General features: G+C 37.0%; 1 protein-coding gene across 4 annotated transcripts in view; it reads right to left on the reverse strand.

The window, feature by feature from the left end:
• ZFYVE28 (zinc finger FYVE-type containing 28) overlaps positions 1 to 12225 on the reverse strand; it is an 82225-nt gene that overhangs the window by 45411 nt on the left and 24589 nt on the right. For 3 of the 4 annotated variants that reach the window (XM_035898671.1, XM_009643189.2, XM_035898669.1), the window contains exons 4-6: positions 10595 to 10684; positions 8562 to 8651; positions 5148 to 5249 (exon numbers count right to left, since the gene is read on the reverse strand). In XM_035898671.1, coding sequence (XP_035754564.1) covers positions 5148 to 5249; positions 8562 to 8651; positions 10595 to 10684 — 282 coding nt within the window. Of the gene's footprint in view, positions 1 to 5147; positions 5250 to 8561; positions 8652 to 10594; positions 10685 to 11154; positions 11203 to 12225 lie in introns of those variants that run through there. The other variant, XM_035898670.1, reaches the window with a different exon arrangement.

Here is a 12225-nt window from a genome sequence, read left to right on the forward strand (position 1 = left end):
CTCCGTGCCAAGGAGGTATCCTTATGTTCAGTAATCCTCAGGGAACTTTTCTTGCATGGATGAAAATGTCCGAGTCAGGAACAGATCAAGAGTCAACTGCTTAAACATCAGCTACGCTTCTCTATACACCAGTCATACCCTCCCCCCTCAAAACACGAGATAAGAATTAGCAACTTCTAGAAATATAGACGACACTAGCAACATTCAAAGGGATCTGCTTTCCATCCAAGCTCATTGGCATAACTGGGAATGAAATGGTCCCAGGGAAAAATCTCAGATTGAATCCTCTGACTTTCAGCATCTAGTCCAAGGTTTTATTCAGTCTCCAGAACACTGCATGGCAGCGCCCAGACCTGCTCTGCTTCCCTTCTGAAGACACAGAGAACCTGACTGCTCAGACAGATGCAATACAGATTTCACACATACACTGTAAAGTAAGTGCTGGAAATATGTATTTCCTTTACACTGGTGAGCTTCATTGACTTGAGTAACAAACTCCTCATTTCTGCCAATAACAACACCTCAAAATTTAAGAACAATTGCGTACAGTTTTGAATATAAGTAAGTAAAGCTTGATTAAAAAAAAAAAATCAGTGAAATCAGCTGACAGTCCTCATGTCTTTTAGGTGAGTCAAATCCATGCTGCCTTGCAAGGGCTGCTAAACACAGTCAGTTGGAATACATGTGGTAGTCCAACAACCCTGTTACTTCAGTAGAGAACTAATCCTGCTTTAAATTCAAAGGAAATATGCTCAATTTTCCAATTCAAACACCACAAATTTTACTATTAACAAATACAGCTTGTTCTAAAAGAGGTTCAGTTATCTTCACTTCTCTGCACAAAACCCCCCTAGACTCACTGGGTTGTTTTAAACACAAGTTTCCTTGCAAGGTGACAAATGTTTGATCAAGTTATTTTTGATGCACTGTATATTAGATTATACGGAATTCACTGGCAACATTAGGAACATGGCATGTTTTAAAATGCCTATGTAGATATTGAGAATAAAATTAATGACAACCAGCGTATGGGAAGAAATGTAAAATCTCACTACTGCAAGTTTAAAAGTCAGGCACCATTATTAAACCATAAGGTTTAATTAAGCTGTAGCTACTTCCATGGTTCATTTCCTTTCTGCTGAAGCATCTGTAACTTGTCATTGGATCCAAGCAAGTGCTGTACTTAGATGGAAAAAAGAATTTTCCCCTCCGCTTTCATTATTCAGAAGCTGCAGGTAAGGAGAGCTTCTGCAATCCACCCTGACAGCAGCCAAGTGCTTCCTTCTCAGGGAACCTTTAGAAAACACTGAATTTAAAAAAGGCGCATGTTGAGATTTCACCTGCTTTTACTCTTTTTGGCACAGTATCACGGGAAGGCAATCTAGCCTTGAAAACAGGAGGAACATTTGTCTTCCAGTGGCTATAGCCACTGGCAGAAAAACAAGGCAAGTTCTTAAGATGTACTCTGCTTGTTACAAGCAGTGGTAGAAATTTAGTCTGCCTATTGCAAAACCAATAAACATATTTTACTCTATTGCCAATATCCAGGGTGCAGAAATGACTTCTTCAAAGATCTGAGGCCAGACGTCCATTTAAAGACAAATTTGGCTGAATAGAGGACGGGGCCACAAAAATCCAGGTGCACTGATCTCGCATTCTCCAAGCCTCCTTCATTATCTTTGCTCCTGTTCTGACTAGAATTTTAAATTGTCTGTTCTCAGAGAACAGCAGCGTTGTTATTGCCAGCCTGTGCTTCAGTTCATGCTCTGAACAGAGCACAACCAGCTGTCTTTATGGAGCTGCCACCATAAGAACATGCTGCAGGTACAGGAATGAGGTTTACATCCTCCTGCTCCTGCAGGGCTGAGCGGTGTTCACCACACCAAAGCCCACAGATCTGCTCTGATATTCAACAGCGAGAAACCAACACCCATATAACAAATATCACTGGTACTCCTTTACTGTAAAAAAGTTTTAAATGAACTCAAAGTTTTAAAACACAGCCATCTTGGAAAACCTGACCAGTTTTTCCCCCAGTCACTGTGCACACTTTAAAAGCGTGAGAATTTCACAAGCCCTCCCCCCCCCCCCGCCATTCTATAACACAGGTTGACTGCATTTGATTTTAATCAATGATATAGAAAGGTTTTGCTGTACTTAAAGTGGTATGATCCTCTGATCCTGCACCACTTGATCTGCAACCTGCTTGATTCTGCACCACCAAAATCCATAGGGACCCTGCCATCAACTGCAATGGTCCAGAAACAAGCACCAGGCAAGCAGAGGGCTCTGGAAAAAGGGCAGAATTAAGGAGTACTGGCAAAATTCCAAGTTTGCTCACCTCTGAAAATCTCCGTATAGCAGCCTCAAACGTATATATAGCATAGGTAATATTTTATCACAAGAATGTTCACTGTCACAGGCACCTAAATTAAATATCCATGAATATACCAGATACGTTTTGTGTACTTGCTAGGCAGATTGCAGTACTTTGGGAGAAATGGTTTAGATGTCTTAGTTTAAAAGGAATGGAGATGACACTACTATATAATTATGCATTGGTAAATATATAAAATACCAACACTGATGTTTTATATCTAAAATAAAAATCAACACAAGCACCTTGCTTAGGTATTAATTAAAACATTCAAAGTTATCATTTGCTGCTCAACCTTACCATAACCTCAAAAAGAACCCTTACTGCTTTTGCTCAGCCTCCACAATCTCTATTGTTTTCAAAGTTGCCAGCCACCAACAGGGCACCAAAAATTTTCCTAGCTGATAGATGCTTTTTTCTGCTAGTTCCAATTTAATTATGTGAATACACATAAATACAGTGCTTATCACTGCCTTTAACAGGAGGGATGTTTTAGGATAATACAGCTTAAAAAATACATAAATTTACTGGGATGTGATCATACCCTGCAGTAAGATGTTGTTCTGTATTCTTATAACAGGCACACAACTGCAAGACCAGATGCAACTATTTTAACAGAAAACTACTGGAATCTGTTTTCATGCCTTAACCATTGGTGACAGAGACTGGAGAAAGACTCCTGGAAAAAAATGGTCCCTTTTTGCTGAGGACAAACTCAAATATCTCATTTCATCTTCCCTTATAGGTTTCTGTGAACATTCTCACTGAGTAGGAATTGCAGTCTGATGAGTTAAAAAAAATATCTGTGATAACAAAAAAAAAATCTAGACAGGTACTTTTATAGTAATTTAGTTATTCTACATGAATTGCATACTTATTTGTATCTCACTGTTACTTTCATTCAATGTATTGTTCATTCAAGAGTATTATTAAAGGATCTTTAAGCTCAGTTTTTTCAAGTATTCAAGTTCCTTGACATTCCTTCAGTTCAGAGACTGCCAGAGATAAGATTTCACATTATGTCTTGCTTAAATTTTTGCTCTGATAGATGCTGTCTCACTAAGAACACTTTGTAAACTTTGCCTGCTAGACCACTGAAATCACATTTCTTAATGCTCGCTTGAAAGAATAAATATGAAGTCTTAAATTTTATCAGAACTTTTTCCAAAAACAAATCTGAAAGAGTAATTGCATTTTTTGAAGTTTGCAGTGAAAATTGTACTTATTGAACAAACAAGCATTTTACTAATATGTTTTCAACCCAAGCATTAAGTTCAGAGTAACTGAAAATTAAATGGACTAAGCAATAAACTGACTTCATTGATTTTCATTTTCCATGTTGTTTCATTGATTTTCATTTTCTATGTTGTGAAATACAAGGAGTAAGCAGAAAGTACAGATTATGAGAATTATATTAGCATTTAAATATTGTTTTGGCTTTAGTCAGCCAGTGGAATGCTGGTAAAAATTTATGTGACAGTCATATATTGGGAATAAGGTATTTTGATGTAAACTGAATGGACTTTTTAAGCTTCAGTACCATTAAAGTTTTTGTTCCGCCCCTCTAACTCAAGTTTTGCTCCTCAGTTCATATTGTTCTTTACTCAGTGTTTTATAAAACCGTAATCACTTGCCCCCCCCGCCATGTTATTTTGGCAATTCCAAGATTTCAATATGAGTATCATTAATATACCTAAAAATAAAACTGTATCACTTCTAGACAGAAATACTAGGAAAACTTCAAGGGGCACAAAAGGATGTGGTCTAGATATTCCTAAAAGCTAACTTCAGAAATAGGCTCCTCTCTGAACCATCCTTGACAGAGCTTGCATTCTCCCTCAGGAGATGCCTTACCTCTAATGGGAGGCAGGAGATTAATCTTGATAAACTTAGCTATGTGAAAACTGTTCTTACATCAAACAGTCATCATGACATACAGGGAAGGCAATAAACAGGTGAGAACTGGACATTGAAAAGAAAAACTTCTGCTAAATTGTCTGTTGAGATTTCTAGGAACAAAATCTGCAGTTGATATATAAATCTGAATTCTAAGAAAACAGTAAGGCTAACGGATTCAGAAAACAGTTTCTTTTAACACCCAGATAAGATACCTTAAGGGTGAATATAAAAAAATTGGATGTAAAGATCCTTTAAAGACGCAGGTTGATTTCTCCAATGTAACAGAACAGTCTTTTAAAGACCTCAACTAAGAAAAAAAAGGTACTTTAATACCCTTTATACTTAAGCTGAGCCAAAGCCCACATCTCCAATGGTTACCAAGACTGAAGCTCTGTGAAAAGAGATGTATATAAAATGATCCACACCATAAAAACAGATCCACAATATGAAAAACTGATAGTCATTTCTATTAGATTAAGCATTATCCAAGTATTGCATCATAACATACTGAGAAAATGAAATAAGCCTAGTTAAACAGTACCGTTGATGCTAATTAGAAACAGGATCTCCCAAAAATAAACTGCAACTTTAGTATTTCAGGCATCATCCAGCCATAAGGAAAATCTGAAGTCTAATAAAATTATATTCAGAAAAGAAGAAACTATCGGAAGATATGAAGAGTGCAGAAAACTCCCATGAAATGAAAAACTACATTTAGTTATTACATGGGTATATCAGGCAGAGGAGAAGAAAATGTGGTTTATGATTAACATAGCAAACAAACACTTTTCTAGGCATTTATGTGTTCTTTTTTAGGCCACTGATTTTCACTGGAGAAGAGAAGCAGTTAGAACCATCTTTTATTACTTGCCTTATTTTTCTTAGCAGAGTGTGAAAAGGTCTGAAGAGTTCAGACATGTCCTCTGGTTTATGGTCCAAGTTTAATGGTCCCTCGGAGTAGACGACAAGGCCACTGTAGTTCAAACACATGCACGAACACACACAAAAATGAAAATTTCATCAACCAGAGCAACTACTAAGGAGTCAGAAAAGCAACTGTATATAAACATTAGAACTACACTCAAGTTACATATTGCTATCTTATTTTTGTGTTACTCACCCACGGTCAGAATTAAATGTTATTTAAAGTAACAGAAAGAAGATCCCCTCCCCGCCATCCTTTCCCTCTAAAGCATGGGAGAAAAAGCAATGGAAGCATCAGAGGAAGAACATACATTTACTTCATTGCTGTGGCTGACCCATAAAAAAATAGCACAAGAAAATGCTTATCATGTTAAGTTGGGGAAAGTCCACTGACTTGAGTGAGATTGCAAATGGCTTTTTCTTTCCAGTCTAAATAATTTCTAGGTAAGATAGTTGACTCTTGAGCTCCTATTTTTCTCTCTCCAAGATAAACACAATCTGGTATTAACATGTGGTAAAAAAGAAAACACATTTGCTAAATCACATAAAACACATTTTGATAATACCATGCTTCTAAATCAACTCAGCACTTGTAGAAATTTCCCTGGAAAGAAATTAGTTCATGATCCTGAAAGCCTCTGTGCACTTTGCTGTAGATGCCTGAATAGTTCCTCCTGACGGAATCACTACTACCCAAACCTGCCTGTGTGTCAGGGATTAAAAAAAAATTGTCCTCCTTCACCGTTATCTGCTGCATCGTACCGGACTGTGTCAGAATGGATTTCACCCACACCAGGCACCAGTTCTGCTTAAAACTTTAATCTGCTATCCACTGCAAAAACAATGTTTCTCAAAGGCAACTGGATCACGCGCTCCCACACTCGAGATTACGTATTTTAGCCAGACCATTTTCCCCTTCCTGCCCTTACCTTGGGCAACTGAGAGCTGCCTGTATCTCAAAGCAATGTTCCTTTTCTCACACTCAGATTACATGTTGCTTCAGAGAGTACTGTAGCTACTCTGCATCCCAATCATCCAGAGAAATGAGGACCCTCAGCTGACCAACAAGACTGACGGTGTCTTTTGCTCACCGTCTGTTCACCAGCAAGCACCCTGCATGACCACTGAAGGCTCTCAGAGACAGCAGCAAAGCTGATGTCACAAGTTATATGAATCCCACTGAAGCATTAAAAAAAAAAAAAAAAAAAAAAAAAAAGGGCCACTTACACTCTGTTTACCATCTGGGAAATACTGCTCTTTTTCTTCTGTTTATAAACCCAGAGTCTGGATCATGCCCTGGTATCAGGATAGTACCATGGTCTCCCATCAGGCTGGAAGATGGCTAAAGTTCAGAATTGTCAATATAACAGTGGGTCCAAGAAATCTGACTCCTAAACTTAATCAACATTGCTTTGGGGACTGGGGTTTTCAGGGCAGGAGCATCGAAAGGGAGAAAGAGAGAGAAAAAAGTTGCTTCTTTTGCGAATCACTTCCTTTTGTGGCTTAAGACAAATTATCCTGTTATCAAGGTAACAGGACACTTAGTTTTTTCTAAGCTTTCTGAGCTTCAAGAAGCAGGCTGCCATGAAGTGAAGTAGTTATTGCTGACATGGGTACTAACGTTCTGCCTAAAAAAGTGTTACTTCTTTGCCGAGTGGAAGCTCAAGACTGCTCTCAAAGTTGTAACTGATGCAAAATCACCATTCCTTTGGCAATTTCCAGGTATAATTCACTTTCCATAGAGCTTAACTCGCACAAGAAATTTAAAAAAATAGAAGAGGGCTAGAGCACTACAAAAAAAGATTATGAAATGGCCTGTGTATATATATGACCCTTGAAGAGCTGAATCAAAGTTTGAATATAGTTGTACCATGGAAAGAATTAAAAATTGGAAAAAAGCATGACTTAGTATTTCCTGCTAGGTTCAAAGTTCACCAACACCTGTTAACACACTTGGCAATATAGACTGTATAGTGTGCAAGGTAAACCGATCTCTGAAATCTTAGACAAAACTGACACCAAAAAGTATTCCTTAAATCTTTGCTATTAGAAGACTGAGGGGATACAGGACTTCTCCTTGCTCCAGACCCATCCTTCTCATTAAGGCACAACAGAGCATCAGCATGGCAACTTTGAATTGCCGCTGTCTTGTGTTTAAAGGCTTCTCCTTTCGCAGTCCAAATAAAAGGCTTCCATTTCTATCCATATCTGGATAGTGTAGTTTTTCTGTGGAACTTCACACAGCAGGGGTTTATTTTCAAATCAATGGATACTTTGGAGAAGTTAAAACTTTCTTCTTTTCTCCCTCTCCGTCCTCCTTTGTAATTTGGGATTTATATGGCATGTCTTCCAGAGAGCCCTTTGTTTTCCAGTTAGTCATGATGTATTCTTCTTCACTGATTCTTCCAGCAGCTTCAAACTGAGTTCTCACATTCCCATTGTCTTTTGATAATCAGATTATTACTGTTGTTATTTTTAGAATGACAGTTACAGACAATATCCTATTTAACAGGAACAATGGGCCGCAGGGATTTCCTGAGGAGAAGTGTATTACACTCAGGATTTGAGGTTTCTTATTTCCCTCAATTATACTACTTGTATTAGCTAACTAAAACACTCACAATGGTAAAATATTAAAAATACACTGGCTTTACTCCAGAGAAACTGCTGTCTTACTAAATCATGAAGACTCGTTAGGAAAAATGCATTCAATTTGTTCAATATTGCAAGACTGCATGAAGCAAAAAAACTGTTTTAATTTAGTTGTCTTGAGGGGTCGATACAGGCCACAAATCTACACAGAAGTTATACATGCTAATACTTTCCTTGAAAAAGATTTAAGCCTAGCTTAGTAGTCACAATGCAGTTTGTCATGACAATTCCTTTTGAACCTAGAGTCGTTCAGAAAAATAAGCAATTCCTACAGCAAATTTTTGGTTTTCAAGACTTGTATCCTTAGGTCATATTTTTGACTGACACAAAATATCTGCTTTCAAAACATATTTCTGACAACATGACATTCTATAGATTGACGTTCTTAATTCATTTTTTATTTCTTTCTGGAGGATGACTGATCAATTGTTCCAGGTTCCTGCCTTCTATATTTAGAGTTCTACTTTCTCTCTTCTTTTTTTTCTCTTCATATTCTACAAGAAACTGGTAATGATTTAAAAAAAAGAAAAAAACCAAAAAACACCGAAACAAAAGCCACAAAACATAATCCTCTTTTTTTGATTTTGTTTTCCCAAGAAAGTACAAGCAAACTCAGGTGAAAGAAAATGTGCCAAAATTCTGAGCAAAGTTTTTGAAATCTTCAATAAATCTTTAAGTGAGGAAGTGGAGAGTAGTTAAAATTACTTACCATACAATGGCTAATCTTGGAATTGTAAACATTAAAGCTGGTTCGTAGTCATCTATCATATCTTGAGTGAGGTATCCAAGCCTTAAGGCTCTAAGCAGAAGAATTAAATTATTTTGTGAGACCAAACCCTCGAAGAATACATTTCAATAGGAAAAAAATTGAAAAAATATTAAATGCTAAACCAAACTAGTAGTATTTAACTTATGAACTATTTTTGTACAATCTAAACTACTATGTACAGAACTGACTGCTGTAGTCTCTGCTTTAAAAAAAATATTAATATAAGTAAAAAAAAAAAATCTTTAAACACTTAAAGCTTTTACAGCTATCCAAAACCAAAATCATTTTTATGCCACTCTCCCTTTTTATTTACTATTTCATGCCAACCTTCAGCTTCTTACTAAAAACCACTGGTGCTTAAGAGTTTTTTAACGAAAAGAAACATTTTTAAAGTAATAGGGGAAAGTATCTGGATTCATTTTCAAATAAGACTTGGTATTATCTTCTAGGTCAATCCCCCCTCTAAGCTAACAAACCAAACTAAAAAAGACCCAGTTCTGTACAGCAACTATTACTGAAGTCTGCAGATGTAATATTTGGGGGATGCTTCAATGTCATCTAATAACTTTTCAAATATCTTAAGCCCTTTTAGACTAAACCCCAATTTGTTTAGGCTTTTCACTTGGCTATGTTTTCCAAGTTTCTTCCCAGTTTCTTAATTTCCTCATAAATTTCATAACTTCCACAAATTTCTTCTCCTGTTTGTCCATACCCGTGTGTAAGATAACACTCAAAACTGCACACTAGTCCTGCTGAGACCTGACTGGTCCTGAAAATAATGGAAATGACCACTTTTTCTTATTCCTTGTCAGTACTTGTCTTGCCAATACTGCCAGCGGTGGACAGCAAAATGACCACAAAGCAAGCACTGTTTTGTCCCAATGGCTGATGGACCCACCCGCACGTGGCCCACTCACCCCTGCTCTTTCCTGTGGGCCACTGCCAGATTACCCAAAGCTGCAAATGAGAAACCGTCTTTTGCCTCTTACTGGGCGAGAAGGCGCATATGTAGTAGCTCTCCAACTGGTGGCAGGTAATTCCTCCTACTTGTTGGGACCAATTTTAATTGTAATCCTGTCTTTCAAAATGCTCAAACACCTCTGATCTTAGTGTCATCTACAGATTGTGGCAGTGTGGTCTGTACTCCTTCATTCCTTAATGAAAGTATCAACCACACCAGGGTCCTACTTCAGAAGCTCTCCTAATATGACAGTAAACCCAACACTTATTCCAAGAGCATTTTACAGTCAATTGGTCCCTAATAATTTCACCCAGAATACACTTCACTAGTTTCCTTCTGAGAACAGTGTTGTGCTGCTCAAAACCTCCCTGAAGCTGGGGATTTCACATACTGTTCCTCTCTGCTGCCCACCTGCTAGGCTAGCTACTCTGTCACAGGGGAACAACAAAAAAAGTTGTTCAGAGTGCATTCCCAACAAATTCACATTTTTCTTAACACCTTACACTCCTAAAAGAGCTTATGAACTGCTGGATTTTTTATTTTTTTTTTTAAAAAACATCATCACCTTGTGCAGATAGAGTGAAGCTCCAGTCCTCTAAGACTTTCAGGAGCCTTTACAAGTTCTTTATGATAATCACTAGAGGTTCACAGATGATTTGAGTCATCTTCCCCATGTATTCTTACATGAAATATAATTAAGTCTGGACACCTTAAACAGGCATCATTTAAATACTTAGTCTTCATTTACACATCTACCACTAGGCATACCAACAATATTGTTATCGTACTATTAACTTTGGGGATTTTTTGTCTAGAAAACAAAAAAGCATAAGCTTGTGCCTGGCAAGCATGCTTAATGTTTTTTAACTTTGTACTTGGATACTTACTAGAGAAGCAAAATACCTGCTGTTTTATGATGCTTCTTAAAGACTACAATTAAAGTATTTCTACAAAAGCTCAGACTGAAAGTAAACACAGACATGAAAATATAGTACTTAACTAAAATGCTTACCTCTCCACAGTTTCACAGAAAAGTACGATTACCTCTTGCTGTACATAATATTCTTTCGGAGATTTCACAGGTACCATGGCCGACACGTAACTACAAAGATTATAATGTCCTACTGTTTTACATGCTTTAACAAATCAGATGACAAATAAAGAAAAAAAACCTAGGACAAATCATCTTAGAAACATAACCTTTGTATTTGTTTTGATAGCAATCCTATGAAAATTGTACAGTGTAAGAATCTAAAAAATGCAGCCAATTTACTTATTGCAGATTGAGGCAGTGGAACTCAGTAGTAACTTATAAGTATAATTACACACATTTAGCAATCAGAACTCCATACTGTGTGGCACAGGGAGGTAGGTCCTAGAAAGGTCTTTATTGCCGCATCTTGAAAATAGAACAGTTTACTCTGCATTTCCTTAAGGAAAAAAAAAAAAAACCACCTGACTAAATCACACACTTTATCTAGAAAGATTTTACATGAAATTTTATTAGTGAAATTCAGTTGGCCAGCAGGGAGAATTTAGGAGAAAGTTGGCCTCATTTCTACATGAAATTACCTGCAAAAGCACTAATTCACAAGGCAGGAAACACTGGTAAAAGTAATTGGTTTTCTGTCACCATATTACTTAATCAGTCATTTATAGACTACAGGTAACACAGGAAGGGAAAAAGTTGTCTGCAAAACAATGGCAAAGAAAAATGCTGGATGTGGAGTTGGTACGGACAGGTCAGAAACTGTGCACAGGCGCTGTCAAGAACCAGCTACTGATTGTCATTGATCTCTGCCCTCAAAGCCACAGTTAAAAGTACATTTTTAGCCAATGTTTTCAATTAAAATGTTTTTCAGTGTACAGTGCAATGATGTTTTTTTGAGTCAGAAAAAATTGCTTACCTGAGTAAAATAATAAAAGAGAATATTAATACTGAGGAATGGCAAACGGTAATGGGAGACAAGACAGTCTACAGATTATTCCCAAGAGAAATTTAAAACACTACTCAATTCTAAGAAACCTGTTCTGCTGAAGGTAGGAATGGCTTTATTATATTAGATTTGTAGATAATCTTGACCAACATCCTGTCTGTAGCTATACCCAGCTCCACAAACATATAACAGACATGCAGGAAGCTGCCTTAAATTCTGAAGCACAGTGCACGACTTGGTCAGTGTGACCTTTGTTGCAATAAGCAGTTACTTTTCTCACCCCAAAAGCAGTTATTTTTATTTTTGCTATAAATCTCCAAGCCATTTTTCAATCACAAGTTTTTTAAATCAGTGATTTCCTGCAATTAATTATAGCTTGTGTAAAAGCACTTCCTTCATCAGATTTCAATTTGCCTTCTTAAATTCACTGGGTGCATCTTGCTTTTATCTCTAAGCACAAGAGAACAAAACCTCATAATCTCTAGACTATTTGTTATCATACATAGTTTTTTTTAATGTCTCTTATTTGTCGCCTTTCCCTCGACAAAGAAAACATTAAGGGAAGAGATTTATGGCTTCCTTTTGTGTCTTGGAAAACCTCCCTCAAACACCATATGCCAGTATGCAAATGGAGGATTACAGTTTAGTTGAAAAGAGCAAATGTTGATTACTAAAAAGCTATTTAATTTTCTTTCATTATTGCTAC

This window comes from Egretta garzetta, unplaced genomic scaffold, assembly GCF_000687185.1.
Source record: "Egretta garzetta isolate BGI_Z169 unplaced genomic scaffold, ASM68718v1 scaffold107, whole genome shotgun sequence".
NCBI classification, from domain to species: Eukaryota; Metazoa; Chordata; class Aves; order Pelecaniformes; family Ardeidae; genus Egretta; species Egretta garzetta.